The sequence below is a fragment of the Oryzias melastigma genome, linkage group LG10, assembly GCF_002922805.2.
Source record: "Oryzias melastigma strain HK-1 linkage group LG10, ASM292280v2, whole genome shotgun sequence".
Taxonomy (NCBI): domain Eukaryota; kingdom Metazoa; phylum Chordata; class Actinopteri; order Beloniformes; family Adrianichthyidae; genus Oryzias; species Oryzias melastigma.
This window is the reverse complement of record NC_050521.1, coordinates 22,027,678-22,043,127: the sequence shown is the minus strand read 5'-3', so window position 1 is coordinate 22,043,127 and position 15,450 is coordinate 22,027,678. Positions and strand designations below refer to the sequence as shown.

The 15,450-nt window shown below is 44.4% G+C and overlaps 1 protein-coding gene across 3 annotated transcripts in view; it reads left to right on the top strand.

The window, feature by feature from the left end:
* Window positions 1-1,618: 1,618 nt before the first annotated feature.
* Window positions 1,619-15,450, top strand: part of zdhhc2 (zinc finger DHHC-type palmitoyltransferase 2) — a 16,992-nt gene continuing 3,160 nt past the window's right edge. The window contains exons 1-10 of one of the 3 annotated variants that reach the window (XM_024283447.2): window positions 1,619-2,764; window positions 5,107-5,133; window positions 6,902-6,996; window positions 7,975-8,095; window positions 8,237-8,306; window positions 8,419-8,451; window positions 12,641-12,761; window positions 12,890-12,928; window positions 14,697-14,829; window positions 15,267-15,393. In XM_024283447.2, coding sequence (XP_024139215.1) covers window positions 2,761-2,764; window positions 5,107-5,133; window positions 6,902-6,996; window positions 7,975-8,095; window positions 8,237-8,306; window positions 8,419-8,451; window positions 12,641-12,761; window positions 12,890-12,928; window positions 14,697-14,829; window positions 15,267-15,393 — 770 coding nt within the window. In that variant the 5' untranslated portion in view covers window positions 1,619-2,760. Of the gene's footprint in view, window positions 2,788-5,106; window positions 5,134-6,901; window positions 6,997-7,974; window positions 8,096-8,236; window positions 8,307-8,418; window positions 8,452-12,640; window positions 12,762-12,889; window positions 12,929-14,696; window positions 14,830-15,266; window positions 15,394-15,450 lie in introns of all 3 variants that reach the window. The other 2 variants (XM_024283445.2, XM_024283446.2) reach the window with 2 other exon arrangements.

Sequence of the window (15,450 nt, the reverse complement as noted above, 5' to 3'; positions counted from 1 at the left end):
ACTCAGATTTAATTTATTTTTCAGTTGAAGCAATGATTTCAGTTTTTTGTTATTAGTAATGGTTTTACTGTAGTATTTTTGCTCTGGGTTTTGCTTTGAGTGTGGTATTTTGGACTTTCAAGTTGAGCTTTTACTTTCCTCTTCAATTTCTTGAACTTTCTTTTCTTTCTTCTTTGTGCTTGATTTTGCTTTAACTTTGATTTTGGCTTTAAGATTTCCCTTTGTTTTTCTTCTGGTTTTCCTTTTACTTTCCTTTGGCTTTTCTTCAGCCTTCACTCCAGCTTTCCTTTAATTTTCACTTTAGCTTCAGTTTTCTTCAGCTCCAGTTTTAAGGTTCCTTCAGGTTTCTTTCGCCTTTGCTTTAGCTCAGCTTTACTTTAGCTTCCTTCAGGTGAAAATCCCTTCAGCCTCTGTTGAAAACCTCTTCAGTTTCCTTTGGAAACCTTTTCTGCTCCCCTTGAAAATCTCTTCAGTTTCTTTTGAAATTCTTCAGCTTCATTTGAAATTCTTCAGCTTCATTTGAAATTCTTCAGCTTCATTTGAAATTCTTCAGGTGAAAAACCTTGAACAGCAGAAGGAAAACCACCAGGTAAGTAACTGAAACAGCTTCAGCCAGCAGGTAGGTAACTAAATGCCAGAGAGCAAAAAGCAGGTCATCCAAAACTTGACTGCAGTCAGGGATGAAAAGCAAGGGCTTACCGGCTGCCTCTTCAGTTTTCCATAAGCATCCTTTTTCCACACAGGTTCAGAGTGTTTTGCTTACAGAAGAGATCTTCTCTAGCTCTTTTATACAATCAGAGTGGAAGCACACACTGCTGATCAGTGATGAGATCCACCTGATGTCCTGCTAGGAGGGCGGAGCCAACAGAGGAGGAAGAGTTGGACTGGCAGATTGCCAAAACACATGGTGTGGAAAAACCACTCAAAGAAGAACAATGTTTCCAAAATTTACTAAAAAACATATAAATTAGTAAATGTAAGTCCTTATTGCTCACCTCAGATTGTGACACAAGCTTAAAGTCCCACTCTGATCATATTTTGATCTATTTGAAAAATGTTACCAGTTCTCTTTTAATTATGATTATGCTGTTTTCAGCCTAAATCAAAAAATGTGTCGTTTTCTAGTAGTAGAGTTTTTTCTTCGCAACAAGTAAAAACTTTCTGAGTCTAAATAAAGAAATACTGCTGTTTTAATCTAAATTTTCTTTAAATATTTAAGAAAAATGCTACAAGAACCCAATTGACAGTATATTGGAGTGGATCTTTAGAGAACTAAAACTTAAAAGCTCAACATCTGAACATAAAAGGAACATCAGATTTAAAATAAAACTGTAAAACATGGCCTTCTTTACATTGAGGCAGCACATGAACTGTGGGATCATAACACAACAGACTCCAACTAGCTGGAAAAACACTTTAAAACAAAGTGAGTAAAAACTAAAAACACATCCATGAAGACTAAACCAAAGAGATCTCTAAAAACATTTAAATTTGATGTTTTGACTCAGTAGCTGCACTGTGGTGTAGCGTGGCTGTTTGCATGTTTTCATTGTGTTTGTGTGTGTTTTCTCTGGGAACTCCCAAAGTCCAAAAACATGCCTCAAAGGTGAATTAGTGATTCTAAAATGTCTGTAGTGAGCATGTGAGTGAGTGTGAGTGACCTTGCAACAGACTGGGTGTACCCCACCTTCAAAATAACAGTAGCTGGCTCGGCTTCAGCAGCTCCCTGAACGAGATTCTGAAGATGGATGAATTTTGGTCTTTAAAGAAACAACTTTTATTTTGATTTATATTCACCCCAGAAGCACTTATTTAAACATATCAGATAATGCTTCATAAGGAAGAAAGGTCACAAATCAAACAAAAGGTCACCATAATAAAACCACTCTTTAAAGAAACTGTTTTTGCTGCATATATATCTGAGTCATTGAGTGTGCAGACTGGTGGATTTTTGTGCAGACGTTTGTCATCTCAGTTGGACTAGCATGTCTGTCTGCAGCCACCCACTCACCTATTTGACCACTTAAGGTAAAGTGACATTTGAAACAAAGAGGGAGAGGCGGACAAAAGCCTCTGTGGATGCTGCAGACGTGCCGCGACCACGTGGATCTGTCAGACTGCACGGCAGAGGAATGAGAACATTCTGGTTATTAACATGGAGCTGATCATGATGCATTCAGCTGCAGACCTATGCATTTAAATGGGGGGTGAATAAAGCCTGCGTGTTGAGGTGTTTCCCTCTCAGAGTGTTTACACTCTTGAGTTTGAACCCGTTGAACTCCATCTCCTGCGCACGCTGAAAAAAGAAAAAAAAATCCCCTGACTTGCAGCATCTCTCGGACGCCATGGCAACCCTGAGGGGAGGCAGGAGGGGCGGACTCCGAGTCCTGCATCCGAGCGTGTGTACGAGCCGTCTGGTATTGTTGTGGTCTGTGGTCAGGACGACCAGAGGAGAGCTCCGCGCAGCAGCAGCTGCAGCAGCAGGGGGGTGGAGGCAGGCTGGAGGCTGCTGGAGGATGTTGCGTCTGAAGCTGATCAGACTCGGAGCTGCGATGCAGTGACAGCCTACAAGGCGGCGCACAGACTCACGCACGCAGCTACGGGAGACGAGGGCAGGAGCAGCTCGCGAATGCGCACCGGGAAGGATCCGCTCCTGGACCATGGCACCGTCGGGATCGCGGAGTATCAAGCGGGGCTGCCAGAGAGTTCTGTACTGGATCCCGGTCCTGTTCATCGCTGTCATCGTGGCTTGGTCGTACTATGCGTATGTTTTGCAGCTTTGCATTGGTAAGACGCAGCTGTTTGCGCATCCGGCTCAGGTGTGCGGATCGTTGCTGCGTCGGGGTGCGGGGAACGGTTGGCTGTTTTACGCAGCGTGTGGACATGGCAGGAACACTTACGCAGCCCACAGGAAAATGTTTAGCTGGACTTTTAAAGTCTGAATTTTTCCTGAGGGATCATAAAGTGACTTCCCTCACAAATGCAAGGGTGGAACTAGACGTTCTTGGAAGGGATGGACTCATTGGAATGACACAAAAACAGATTCAATTCTTTCATATGATGATGAATATCATTTACAAATCATAAAAGCATTTAAGACTCGAGATATTAAAAAAAGTGCAATTGGTTCCAATATCAAAGTCAATGAACATTCAACAAAATGCATTAATTTAACCAATCCAATTATAATGAAAGTTTTAAAATTAATGTAATTTTTGTGTTGATTTATATTCCATTTAAGCCCTGCAAGACTGACAAAACACTGTCCAGGGTGTATCCCACCTTTGCCTAAAGTCAGCTGGGATAGGCTCCAGCAACCTCATGACCCCAAAAGGGGTTAGGATGGTGGATTGATGGAAAATATTATGTAAAGTTCAACTAAAAATCCAAATTTATTGTGTAAATGTGCTGCAGGCTAATCATTGCATGTGCAGTCAAAATAGATTTTTTTAAAAAGTCTTAGTAAAAATACACTATGGATTTAAAAACGGGTGTTTTATCTCGTTAATTTTGCACGCAAATATTCCATTTAAAGTCCTGCAAGTCTGGCAACTTGTCCAGAGTGTGCATCAGCCAGGATAGGCTCCAGCAACCCACAAAGGGATTACGCAGAACTAGAAGGTGGACTCATGAAAAGTGAACATATTTGGTCCAAAATATAATCTTAACAACTTCCTTAAGTGGGGTCAGGCTTAAGTCAACATAGACATTGAGCCCCCCTTTAGCTCCGCCCCTGCAAATGTAGCAACACAGGATGTAAGAAACGGATTAGACCATCTCTCTGCTGTTACTATATGAGCTCTAGCTTAAAGTCTTACAGTATTAGCTGGAGGATTGTGCTCTCGTCCAGATCTGAATTTATATTCAATACCTCAAACGCCATCGGATGTTGGCAAGGAACCCAACCCTAATGGCTTTTTTTGGTCAGAGCTGCTCTCTGACTGCTGGAGGTCGGATGTTGTGGTCTCACGCAGGCCTCCTCAGTCCTCAGCGAGCGCCAAAGACAGAGTTGACCTGGATTGGAATGGTTTCTAGGATGTCTCAGAGGGGTCCAGGCATCTCTTGCGCCCCATTTGGCAGCCAGTCAGACAGCTTCAAAGGAAGTTCTTTGCTATGGAAAAAAAAGGGGATGAAACAAAAATGGTATAATGAGGCCAAACGGTGGGAAAATGTGAACATAAAGGGAAGGACTCTCAGAGAATCTGCTAGCTTGTCCCTAAAGGTCTTCTTCAAGACTCATCTTAAATGGTCATTTGGGGTCACCAAGAGAAAAATATTTTTTTTCTTACTTCGTTTTGCTTTTTGTAGAACAAAAGTCGAATTGTGTAGAACTTTGTTTATCGATGAAAACATCATCCTGAGAACACGCTGCTCAGGCACCAAGCATGTGCTCAGCGGACAGACAGAGCCAGTTGTGTGAAAGTATCATCAGCTGATACTCCTCAACTGAGTTAATCCCATTGTCTGGCTTCCGTGATTCACCCCAAGCAATCTGCCGCTGACCCACTTCCTTTGAAAGCAGCGAACTCGAGCATTTGAACAGCTGGTGCTCTTTTTCAGAAGTGGTGAAAATGTTGAGGTGTGAACGGGTTTTAGGACCAGTACCTCTTTGCAGGCACATTAAAACCCATCTTTGCATATGGCCTCGATCGCACTCACACGCTCACTGTCTCTGGAGGCCTTTATGCTGGCGAGGCAGCATGCTCACAGTTTTTGGCCGCATGCCTTGACTCAGCTCCTTGGAACACCCTTTGTGCGTTTTTGTGTGTGTGTGTTTATGTTTGTGCACTCCAGACGGATGGTGCGCACAATCTATCATTGCTAAGATATTAGCACAAATATGAAAATAACGTCTGCCAACCCTCCAGTGGATCTCCATCTGTCTGTTTTTATTTCTCAGGATGAGGTCTTCAGGTTTGTTCAGATGAAAAATGTCTTATTTTTGCCTGACTGTACTATAGAAGAATAATCATCCAAATAAAGGACAAAATCTGCTTTATTGTACTCTCAGATCTAGGATTTATATTATTAAATAAAAACATTTGTTATTTTAATTCTGTTTTTGAACACAACCCTGACTTTGTCTCTCAATCCCATATTTTCCAGAGTCCATCGAAGACACAGGAGAAAAGGGTAAGTGTTTCGAAATGCCGTCTGACATCAAACGAACCCTCAGCTGCTGTGTGTTTGATGCAGAGCAGAGTTTATGGGACAGGGGAGGCTTAGCAGCCTTCAGGCCCCATTACAACACTTTAATCAGCTTTTATCAGCGGAAAGTGTGTCATATGATTTTGACAGGATCTCAGCAGTGGCCAGAAGGCTTTCATTCAATACCTATTTCATTCTCACTGGATGACTTTCAAGGAGGCCAGAGAAAATCGGCAAATTTGCACTTTTCAGCTAATCTGGCGTTGTGGTTGTTCTGAGGATTCGCTGCCTCACAAGGAACAAATGCTAACATCTATAATGGATAATCGAACTTACATGTTTTGCTTTTCTTTGGGCCTCAACAGACAACATTTCCTCAGGATTTTTGGCTGCCAAATGTACCCACACATCTACAGAAACTGTGTGCATACACCTTCTCAATGACGTACACCTTTCAAAACTTGAATATGATCAAGCTTCTGCATTTAAGAAAAAGACAAATAAACAATTTAATGCCATTACCATAATTAAATGCAGGTTATGAGTTTCTTTTCTGTAGATGATATTAGCATGCTAACACTAATCCAGAAGACCTAGCCTCCTAACGCTAACATTTTGGGGGATTTTCGGAACCTTATTTAGAATGACTAACCTTAGAAAATTAAAACAATTCTTGGCTTGTCTTGTGAGATTTTATAATCTATAAGGACACTGCGAATTCCGCAATTCATAACAGATAGTTGGAAGTCATGGGGTTTTTTGGGGGGGGAGGAGCTACTGCTAAATGTTTTTAGACTGATCGCTACATGGAGTGGTGTCTGTGTATAGGTTATCTCATTTACAATGCATGGGAGACACGAATAATTCCTAGAAATCTGATTTAAATATTTTGAAGAGTTCTACAAAATCCTCTGTAATGACGTCTCCATTTCTGGGTTCGTGAGATTGTTCAGAGACTCTCCTGGCACAGTGAGCTTCACCATCTACTGCAGGAGCTGCATCTGAATGACGGGCTTTCCGTCCCTCTGTGACCCAGTTTAAACACTTGCTGTTCAGCATTAAGTCAGAAAGTGAAAAAAATAAAAATGTGATTCCTTGTGCTATCTTATGGGGTCCAGATGACCCAAGCCTTCCATTGACGTGTTATCTATCCTATGACAAATGTGGATGAAGGTGGACAGGATTTTAATTCTGCCACAGACATCAATGAAACTAAAAAGTTATTTGAAAAAAAAATCAGCACTAATGTAAACATGACTAGGATAGCACAAGTTACATAAGATGACAGTAATTATATATATATATATATATATATATTTTTTTTTTTTCTTTTTGCTTGGAATGAGTTTATGGTCTAATTGTTGCAGTTTTACCTCGTTTAAAATTGAATATTAGAGTTTCTTTTTCTTGGTTGGCACTTGCATAAAAGCATATGCATTTGATGAAAAAATAAAGTAAAATTATTGCACCCTAAATATCAGTCTGTCATCAAAATCTCAGCCCAACTGACATTTAAAAGCCTTTTTCATAATCCTTTTCTTCAGCTGCATTTTATCCACATTTGCACACAGGCTGGGTGTGCATTACCGCACTGAATAATGATCACTGATTTCAGTGCAACATTGATTTTCTGGGGAAAAGAAAAGCCATGACAATGAATCACACTAATATTATCGACACAAAGAAAGGCTGCAGACTGGTCAAGCATGTGCTAGTGAAGGCTCACGGTGCCGCTGTGATGTTTTGCTTGCAGTGGTTTACTTGCTGGCGTACCATGCCATTTTCATCATGTTTGTGTGGGCCTACTGGCGAACCATCTTCACCACGCCTATGAACCCCCTGAAGGAGGTGAGTGTACATTTTGATGAATTTTAAAGCTTGCCTAGTGGTCTTTTAATTATGATTATACTGTTTTTGGCTAAAAAAATCCCAAAACTCATGTTTTCTGGGGCATAGTTTCTGCAGAACGGCATTTATTGGAAATTCTGTTGAGAATTTGTTGCTGAGAGCTCTCCGTTTACACAGTCAGATGAGGAAAATGAAGGATCGAGTCCTCTACATGTGGATGCATCGGAAAGAAGCAGAGCAGTGTATTCTTATATTTTTCAAACAGTATTTGTTTCATTTTCTATTTATTCACAACAATTTGAATAAAGAAATACTCAGAAATGCAAATTTGAGCTTAATTGTCCCAAAATGTGTCACAATCAGGCAGATGATTGGATCCAAGCGGAACAGGTTTATTGGAAAAGACAGGAGAACACAAGCACAGCTAAATGTCCACAAAGCTAAATCAGGGTCAGGGAGGCAGGGGTCAAACATGAGTATGAGGGCATCCGAGAACAACCAAAGTGGTCAGGGTCCAGGCGAGGGTCGGGGCAGGCGGCAAACAATCAGAGTCGAAGACGAAGCAGAAGATCAGGACGAGAACGCTCAGTGATGCGGGAGAGTGGCACAAACAAGACTTCACACTGAGCTGGCTAAATACTGCTGGGAGTGATTGCAGATGGAAACAGCTGTGGGACTTCTGGGAGTGTCAGGAGAGGATTATGGGAAGTGTAGTGTGGAGACCCAGGAAGTGCCAGTACCCAGGTGATGGATCCCTCTGATGGCCAGGGGACTAATTCATGACAATATGTCCTTCATCATGAGAAAATGCATCAAGAACTTGTTAAAAACATAAAAAACTTCAGCTCAGTGTTGCTCCTCCACTTCTTGCAGGAGCCAAACAAATGAAACTGCCTCTTTTCTGATTCTCGCCAAGCATCCTCGCTATCAGCTCTTGTTAAAAACCCATTTTGCTTGTCTTTCTTCTGCCCTACAAAGTTCCACCTGTCCCACTCTGACAAGGAGCTGCTGGAGAGTGAAAACCGGGGGGAGTCCCAGCAGGAAATCCTGAGGAGGATAGCCAAGGATCTGCCAATTTACACTCGCACCAACTCTGGAGGTACAGCACATGATGATGCACGGCAGCTGGAGGAGTCTGGGCTTGTGTGTGGCTCCTTCAGACCCGTTATTATTCTGCATGCTGAGGTCAGGGGAAGCTGCTTCTGATGGCTGTGTGATTGAATGGACTGTGTCTTCTCAGCGATCCGTTATTGTGACCGCTGCCAGCTGCTGAAGCCTGATCGATGTCACCATTGTTCAGTCTGTGATAAGTACGGCTCCCTGCTCCCACTTGTACAGTGAATAGACTGCACAATATATATTGCACTCTGGCAGACGGAGTAAAATTTAATTACACGTATGTCTGACCCTACTGCATTACAGATGCATCCTAAAGATGGATCACCACTGCCCCTGGTACGTATCACGCTCTTTCATTCAACAGACACCTGTAGCACCGTTCCACTGCATTTCAGTGTTATGTACTCCAGCAATAAAACACTTACATTACTCCTGGGGGAGGCAGGAGCGCAGAGGTGGAGTGGCCAACCTTTGTGTGGAGGTAGCAGGTGTTTAGGTGCACACTGAACCCCACTTTCCTCCAAGTTTTCAATCCATGAAAAAAACACTACAAATAAATATCTACCATTTACTTTAAAGTAAAATGTTCTTCTTTTTTGTGTAACACACAAACTGTGTGGGGAGCAAAGAAAAAAAAAAAAAAACAAAACACAAATCCTTAGAAGAAAATTACTGAACTATCCATCCATGCAGAAAGTAATTTTTACTTAACTAAAATTCTTACAAGATATCAAAATCATCAAATATTCAAAAAGTGAAAAAAAAGCTGACTGTAGATAGAATTACTTAAAATGTAATGTTATAAACCCAAATTAGAAATGTTCTAAGCAAAGGTTTGTATTTTGTATTGTGTTTTACTGAACATAGTGTGATTACAGTGTCAATACTCTAGTGTAATAAGTGGAAATTACTCATTTTAGAGCAAAATGTGAACAAAATAATAAACAATCTTAGTGCAAGTCGGCCCATATTCATAAATCTTCATAAAATGTAAAACTAGCACTAACATTTGGAACATAAATCTACATTATTGTTTCCAAAATAATGACGTCTAACTTTATTTAATTTAGGAATAAATTACAGTTAAATTTGATTGCTTTTCAGTCTTAAATCAAGAATTTTTTAGTGTCAGAATGGAAGCAAAAAGATTTTGACTCATTTTAGTAATAATTTCCTTATTTCTGGATCTTAGCTCTTAATAAGACCAAACATTATTGGCTGATTTTGAGCAAAACTTGAAAAGGGGTGGAGCAAAGATAGGGTAAAACCTTATATCGTAATTCCTAAATAGGTTACAGTTTGATGTATGTACACTGCAAAAACAGCCCCCCAAGAAATAAATAAAAAGCTTTTAAAATTTGAAAAAGTTTTGTTAATTAACCCAAATATTTGCAAATGAGGTAAAAAAAAAAAATAAACAAGAAAAAAAGGATGCTAAAATGTAAAATGAACTAAGATTATCTTGGTATTTGAAAAAAAACTTTATTGACAATTTTTTTTCTAGCAAGACAGAAATTATTTTATATTTTTTTCTTGAAACAGGAGTCTTTTTACTTTCTTATTTTTTGCAGTTTATGTTTACAGTAAATCATCAAGCAGCATCTTATGTTCTACAACACAGCTTGCTGGTTTTTCAAGATTCCAATAAAATTATTTTTGGACCAAGTTACGCAGCCTTTGATAAAAATAGCTTCCCTCTGTTTGGTCTGTATTATTGTCACAAACGGCAGCTGAGGCGTTCGGATCCACGTGCAAAAGTTTATTGGGAGAAGAAACAGGGAAAGGGTGGTACTGGGTGCTGAGGGATCAGACAGGAGTGAGGACACACAGTGAGGAGTGGGACGAGGGCAGGTTAAATAATAAGGGACTGATGGGATAACTGAAAACAGGTGTGAGAAGCTCCAAGGTGAATGCTGGGGTGAAGTGAGGGGAGAGCTCCCTCTGGTGGCAGGAGGAGGGGAGCTCCAGGCCACCCTGACAGAGCCCCCCCCCTACGAGCGGCTCCGGAAGCGAGGTGGGAAAGGCGCGGCGGAGGGCCGCAGGGCCGGACGAGGCAGGCACAGCCGATCCGGGGAACGGCCAGGAGGGCGACGAGACAGGGGCACCCGATCCGAAGGGTGGTCAGGGAGCCGACGGGGCGGAGGCAGCCGATCCGGAGGGTGGTCAGGGAGCCGACGGGGCGGAGGCAGGTGATCCGGAGGGCGACGGAACAGAGGCACCCGATCCGGAGGGTGGTCAGGGAGCCGACGGGGCGGAGGCAGCCGATCCGGAGGGCGGTCAGGAAGCCGACGGGACCGGCGCAGCCGGCCCGGAGAACGGCCAGGGAGCCGGCGAGGCGGCGGCAGCTGATCCGGAGGGTGGTCCGGGACCCGACGGGGCGGAGGCTGCCGATCCGGTGGACGGCCAGGGATCCGACGGGACGGAGGCAGTCCATCCGGAGGGCGATCAGGGAGCTGACGGGGCAGATGCAGCCGATCCGGACGACGTCCAGGGAGCCGACGGGGCGGAGGCTGCCGATCCGGTGGACGGCCCGGGATCCGACGGGACGGAGGCAGCTGATCCGGCGGATGGTCAGGGGGCCGACGGGACGGGCGCCGTCGATCCGGCGGTCGGCCAGGGATCCGGCGGGACGGAGGCAGCCGAGCTGGAGCATGGCCAGGGGGCCGACGGGACGGGCGCCGTCGATCCGGAGGGCGGTTAGGGATCCGACGGGACGGGCGCCGTCGATCCGGAGGCCGGCCAGGGAGTCGATGAGGCAGGTGCAGTCGGTCCGGAAGACGGTCAGGGGAACGCCGGCACCGACGCAGCCAATCTGGAAGATGGTCAGGGAGCCGACGTGAGCCACTCGACGAGAGTCCAGAGGCGGCAGGCGAGGACACGGGAGCGGCCCGCGAGAACACGGGTACGACCGGCGAAAGCTCCACGACGGCCGGCGAGGACACGAAGGGGACCGGCGAGAGCTCAGAGGCGGCCGGTGAGAGTTCGGAGACGGCCGACGAGAGCCCGAAGGCGACCGGCGAGAGTCCGAAGGCGGCGGGCGAGAGACCAGAGGCAACCGGCGCAGAGTCAGTGGCGACCGGTGAAGGCTCGAAGGTGGCCGGCGAGAGCTCGGAGACGGCCGGGGAGAGCCCGGAGACGGCCGGGGAGAGCCCGGAGACGGCCGGCGAGGACACGAAGGCGGCCGGCGAGAGCTCAGAGGTGGCTGGCGTGGACTCCGAGGGGACCGGCGAGGGCTCCGAGGGGACCGGCGAGGGTCCGGAGGTAACCGGCGCAAAATCAGCGGCGGCCGGCGGGAGCCCGAGGACGGCCGGCGAGAGTCCAGAAGCGACCGGCGCGGAGTCAGAAGCGACCGGTGAGAGTCCAGAGACGACCGGCGCAGGGTCAGCGACAGCCGGCGAGAACACGGATACGACCGGCGAAGGCCCGAAGGCGGGCGGCGAGAGCTCGGAGACGGCCGGCGAGGGCTCCGAAGCAGCCGGCGCAGAGTCAGTGGCGGCAGGTAGAAGCTCGGAGGCGACCGGTGAGAGCTCGAAGGCAGCTGGCGAGAGCTCGAAGGCGGCCGACGTGAGTTCAGAGGTGACCGGCGTAGAGTCGGAGGCGACCGGCGCGAGCTCGAAGGCGGCCGGCGCGAGCTCGGAGGCGACCGGCGCGAGCTCGGAGGCGACCGGCGCGAGCTCGTAGGCGGCCGGCGTAGAGTCAGTGGTGACCGGCGAGAGCTCGAAGGCGGCCGGCGCAGAGTCAGGGGCGGCCGGCGCGAGCTCGAAGGCGTCCGGCGAGAGTTCAGAGGTGGTTGGCGATAGTACGGACACGGCCGGCGAGATCTCCGAGGCGGCCGGCGAGAGCCCGGAGATGGCCGGCGAGAGCCCGGAAATGGCCGGCGAGGACACGAAGGTGGCCGGCGAGAGTCCAGATGCGACCGGTGAGACCCCGAAGGCGGCCGGCGAGAGTCCAGAGGTGTGTCCTTCTGTCACAAACGGCAGCTGAGGCGTTCGGATCCACGTGCAAAAGTTTATTGGGAGAAGAAACAGGGAAAGGGTGGTACTGGGTGCTGAGGGATCAGACAGGAGTGAGGACACACAGTGAGGAGTGGGACGAGGGCAGGTTAAATAATAAGGGACTGATGGGATAACTGAAAACAGGTGTGAGAAGCTCCAAGGTGAATGCTGGGGTGAAGTGAGGGGAGAGCTCCCTCTGGTGGCAGGAGGAGGGGAGCTCCAGGCCACCCTGACAATTATATTCAGCTGAAGAAACAATTAAATTAAAAAAAATCTCCTTTTAAGCAGAAGCGTTAAAACACATTTAAAACACAATTTTAAAACATCACCTTGACAAGTGCTGCCTCCTAGAATAACTTGTGATTCATTGGCAGATTTGCATCAGTTTGCTTAAAGATCATTTGCACGGATCATTTCATTTATCTAAACAAAAAAATGACATCTTGCTGCAAAACTTCCTTTTTTGTTAAAATGTTTACAATAAAAAGCAGGATTTTTCACCACCAGTCTGCATCTCTTTCTGTCAACAGGGTGAACAACTGTGTGGGATTCTCCAACTACAAATACTTCATGCTGTTCCTAGCTTACTCACTACTTTATTGCCTTTTTGTAACCGCGACAGATCTTCAGTACTTCATTAAGTTCTGGACAGTGAGTACTCCCAATCAAACCCACATAATCTATTTTCAGAACGTTTTAAGAAATCAAAAAGGTTAAAAAAAAGGGAGATATTTATGCAAATGTTTTTCAAATGTGGTATTATGTGTTCTTTTTGCAAGGCTGGCGGTAAAGCTCATTTCCGTCTGAAAGAATACCTGGTATGCATCAATTAGATAGCTGCTAATACCAAAGTAGAGCCTGTTTACAGTGGCATGCAAAGGTTTTGGCAGCCCAAAAGCTTTGAGTTCTCAGCAGACTCTACCAAAGCTTTTCACACCTTTAGAAGTTTTTTTGGGGGTTCTGGCTTTTTCGTGTTCGTCCAGCCAGCAACTCTGAGAGCATTTCCCAGAACGCCTGGAGGATTTAATTAGAATCTGGGAAAGTCTGTGAGCAAACGTACTTCCCATCTGTAAAAAGGAGAATGAAAAAAAAAAAAACAGAAAATCAAACAAAATGAGGAGGGAAGTGTGGTTGATGCAGTCTACTTAGAGCTGCTTCAAAAGATGGAGTTTCACAGCTCTTCATTTGAGAACTAAAAATACCAGATGGCCCCAAAAGTATAGAAATTATTGTGTTTTCAAGAAAAAAATGAACCAAAAAATGTAAGTTTCCAACACTTTGCGGTGAGTTAGAACTAAACGTTGCCATTGAAATACCTCCGGCCATCGTGGCTTAGAGAAGCGTGGTGGGAGTTTTTCTACATAAACCTCTCCTGGGCGCCCCTTCTGATTTCAAAGTAAAAAAAAATAAAATAAAAAAATAATAAAAAAAATAGGCCCCTAAGGAATAAATCAGAAATTCATTAAAATTGTAAAGTTTATTCAAATTACCAAAATAAATTGTAGACACTGTCTTAAAGATTATTTTGCTATTGACATTTTCCTTTAAGCAACTTTTACTTTATTAAAATTCAGTTTTTGCAATGAAAAAGTGAATAGAAATGACATTTGACAATAGGCAGAAGTTCAGCATATCTGCAGTTGTTTCATTTTGGGTTCATATCCTGCAGATGTCAAAACATAGATATTTAAAAACTATAAACAGAATCTGGAGAAAACTCAACTATAAAGAGAATAAATAATTTCATTCATTCATAAAATATGTAATGATATTTTGAGTTTTTTAATTGAAAAGTGAATAATACATTTTTTGATTGGTCATCATGAAATTAAATCATTTTTAATTTTTTTGCTACTACAATCACTGTTTATATTGCGGTAAGAGTTTATTTATATAAACCTCTCCTTGGTGCACGTTCTGATTACACTCTAAAAAATGACCTTCTTAAAACAAGTTAGAAAAAATAGGATATATTACATTTTTTTCTGTTATTAGTGAAATAATCTGCCAGTGAAACTAATAGAATTTGTCTTGAATTTTTTTTTTTTTAAGTTGCAATTTCTTGCCCTTTTAGGACAAAATTAAATCTTCAAATTAGCCATGAATACTCAAATTTAGGTATTTTAAGGTAATTATTTTTAAGATATTTTTTTGTAATAATTAAATTAAGAGTTTCCAGTTTCCTTAAATTAAGCAAGTTTGGTTCCTGAAAAAAAATACCATTCTCAGTGCTGAAAATTTCAAATAAAGTTATTTTTTTTAATTCAAATATAACACTTCGTTTTCAAGATATAATTCCTGGGTAAATAGTAAGTTAGTTTCGTCTCATATCAAATGTAATATGTAAACTAACAAAAAATATTTGGTGAGATTTAGTGTTTTTGCATTGCAAATTCTAAGACGTTTAGAGATTATATTTTGCTGTGACTTGTAGCAACAATTATGAGCCTGAGAGGCGAAAACTTTTGCAGCCCGCTGTTTGCAGTATTCCCCGTAGAGTAGAATTCGTCCAGCTGAGCAGCCGGCAGGTTTCTCCGGTGTTCCTTCTCGTGCGTGGCGGTTCCAATCCTGCTTCTCTTCCCTCAGAAAGGCCTCCCGGACACCCAGGCGAAGTTCCACATCCTCTTCCTCTTCTTCTCGGCCTCCATGTTTTCCGTCAGCCTGGCTTCGCTCTTCATCTATCACTGCTGGCTCGTCTGCAAGAACAGGTCCACGCTCGGTGGGTGTCCCGCTGTTGCTGTTTGCAAACCAATCCCAGTCACCTTTACCATAGGTCTGAAGAAGGCTTCATTCCTCTGGTGCCTCTCATTGGGAACAGATGAGCTCTGCTCTCTGAGCCGTTGTCAGTGCGAGCGAGGCTCTCATTAGGAGAACACAGTGGGACACTTTGTCTTGAGGAGAGTGGATAATCCAGGAGTAAGTTACAGTGTAATGCAGAGAAACAAGGCTCAGAGCCGTAAGCAGCTTGGAAACAGACACCGATCCGTTGTTCAGAAGGAGAACTCACACCTGGTGAGGCTCAACAAAGACACTTTCATCCACTTTTCCCCATTGATGCCATTCATCTGCTGCCTGACTGATCTCCTGTCATCACACAGATAAAAGATTTGATAAAGTCTCAGAAGGCTAACCGACTTCCTCTCTCGGTCTTCACAGAGGCGGTGCGAGCTCCAGTGTTTCGTCATGGCACGGACAAAAACGGATTCAGTTTGGGGGTCAGTAAGAACTTCCGCCAGGTCTTTGGGGATGAAGCGAAGTACTGGCCTGTTCCTGTCTTCTCCAGGTAAGATGATCCACCAGAGGCGTCTTCAATAAATTAAATTCATTTGAGACAACACTT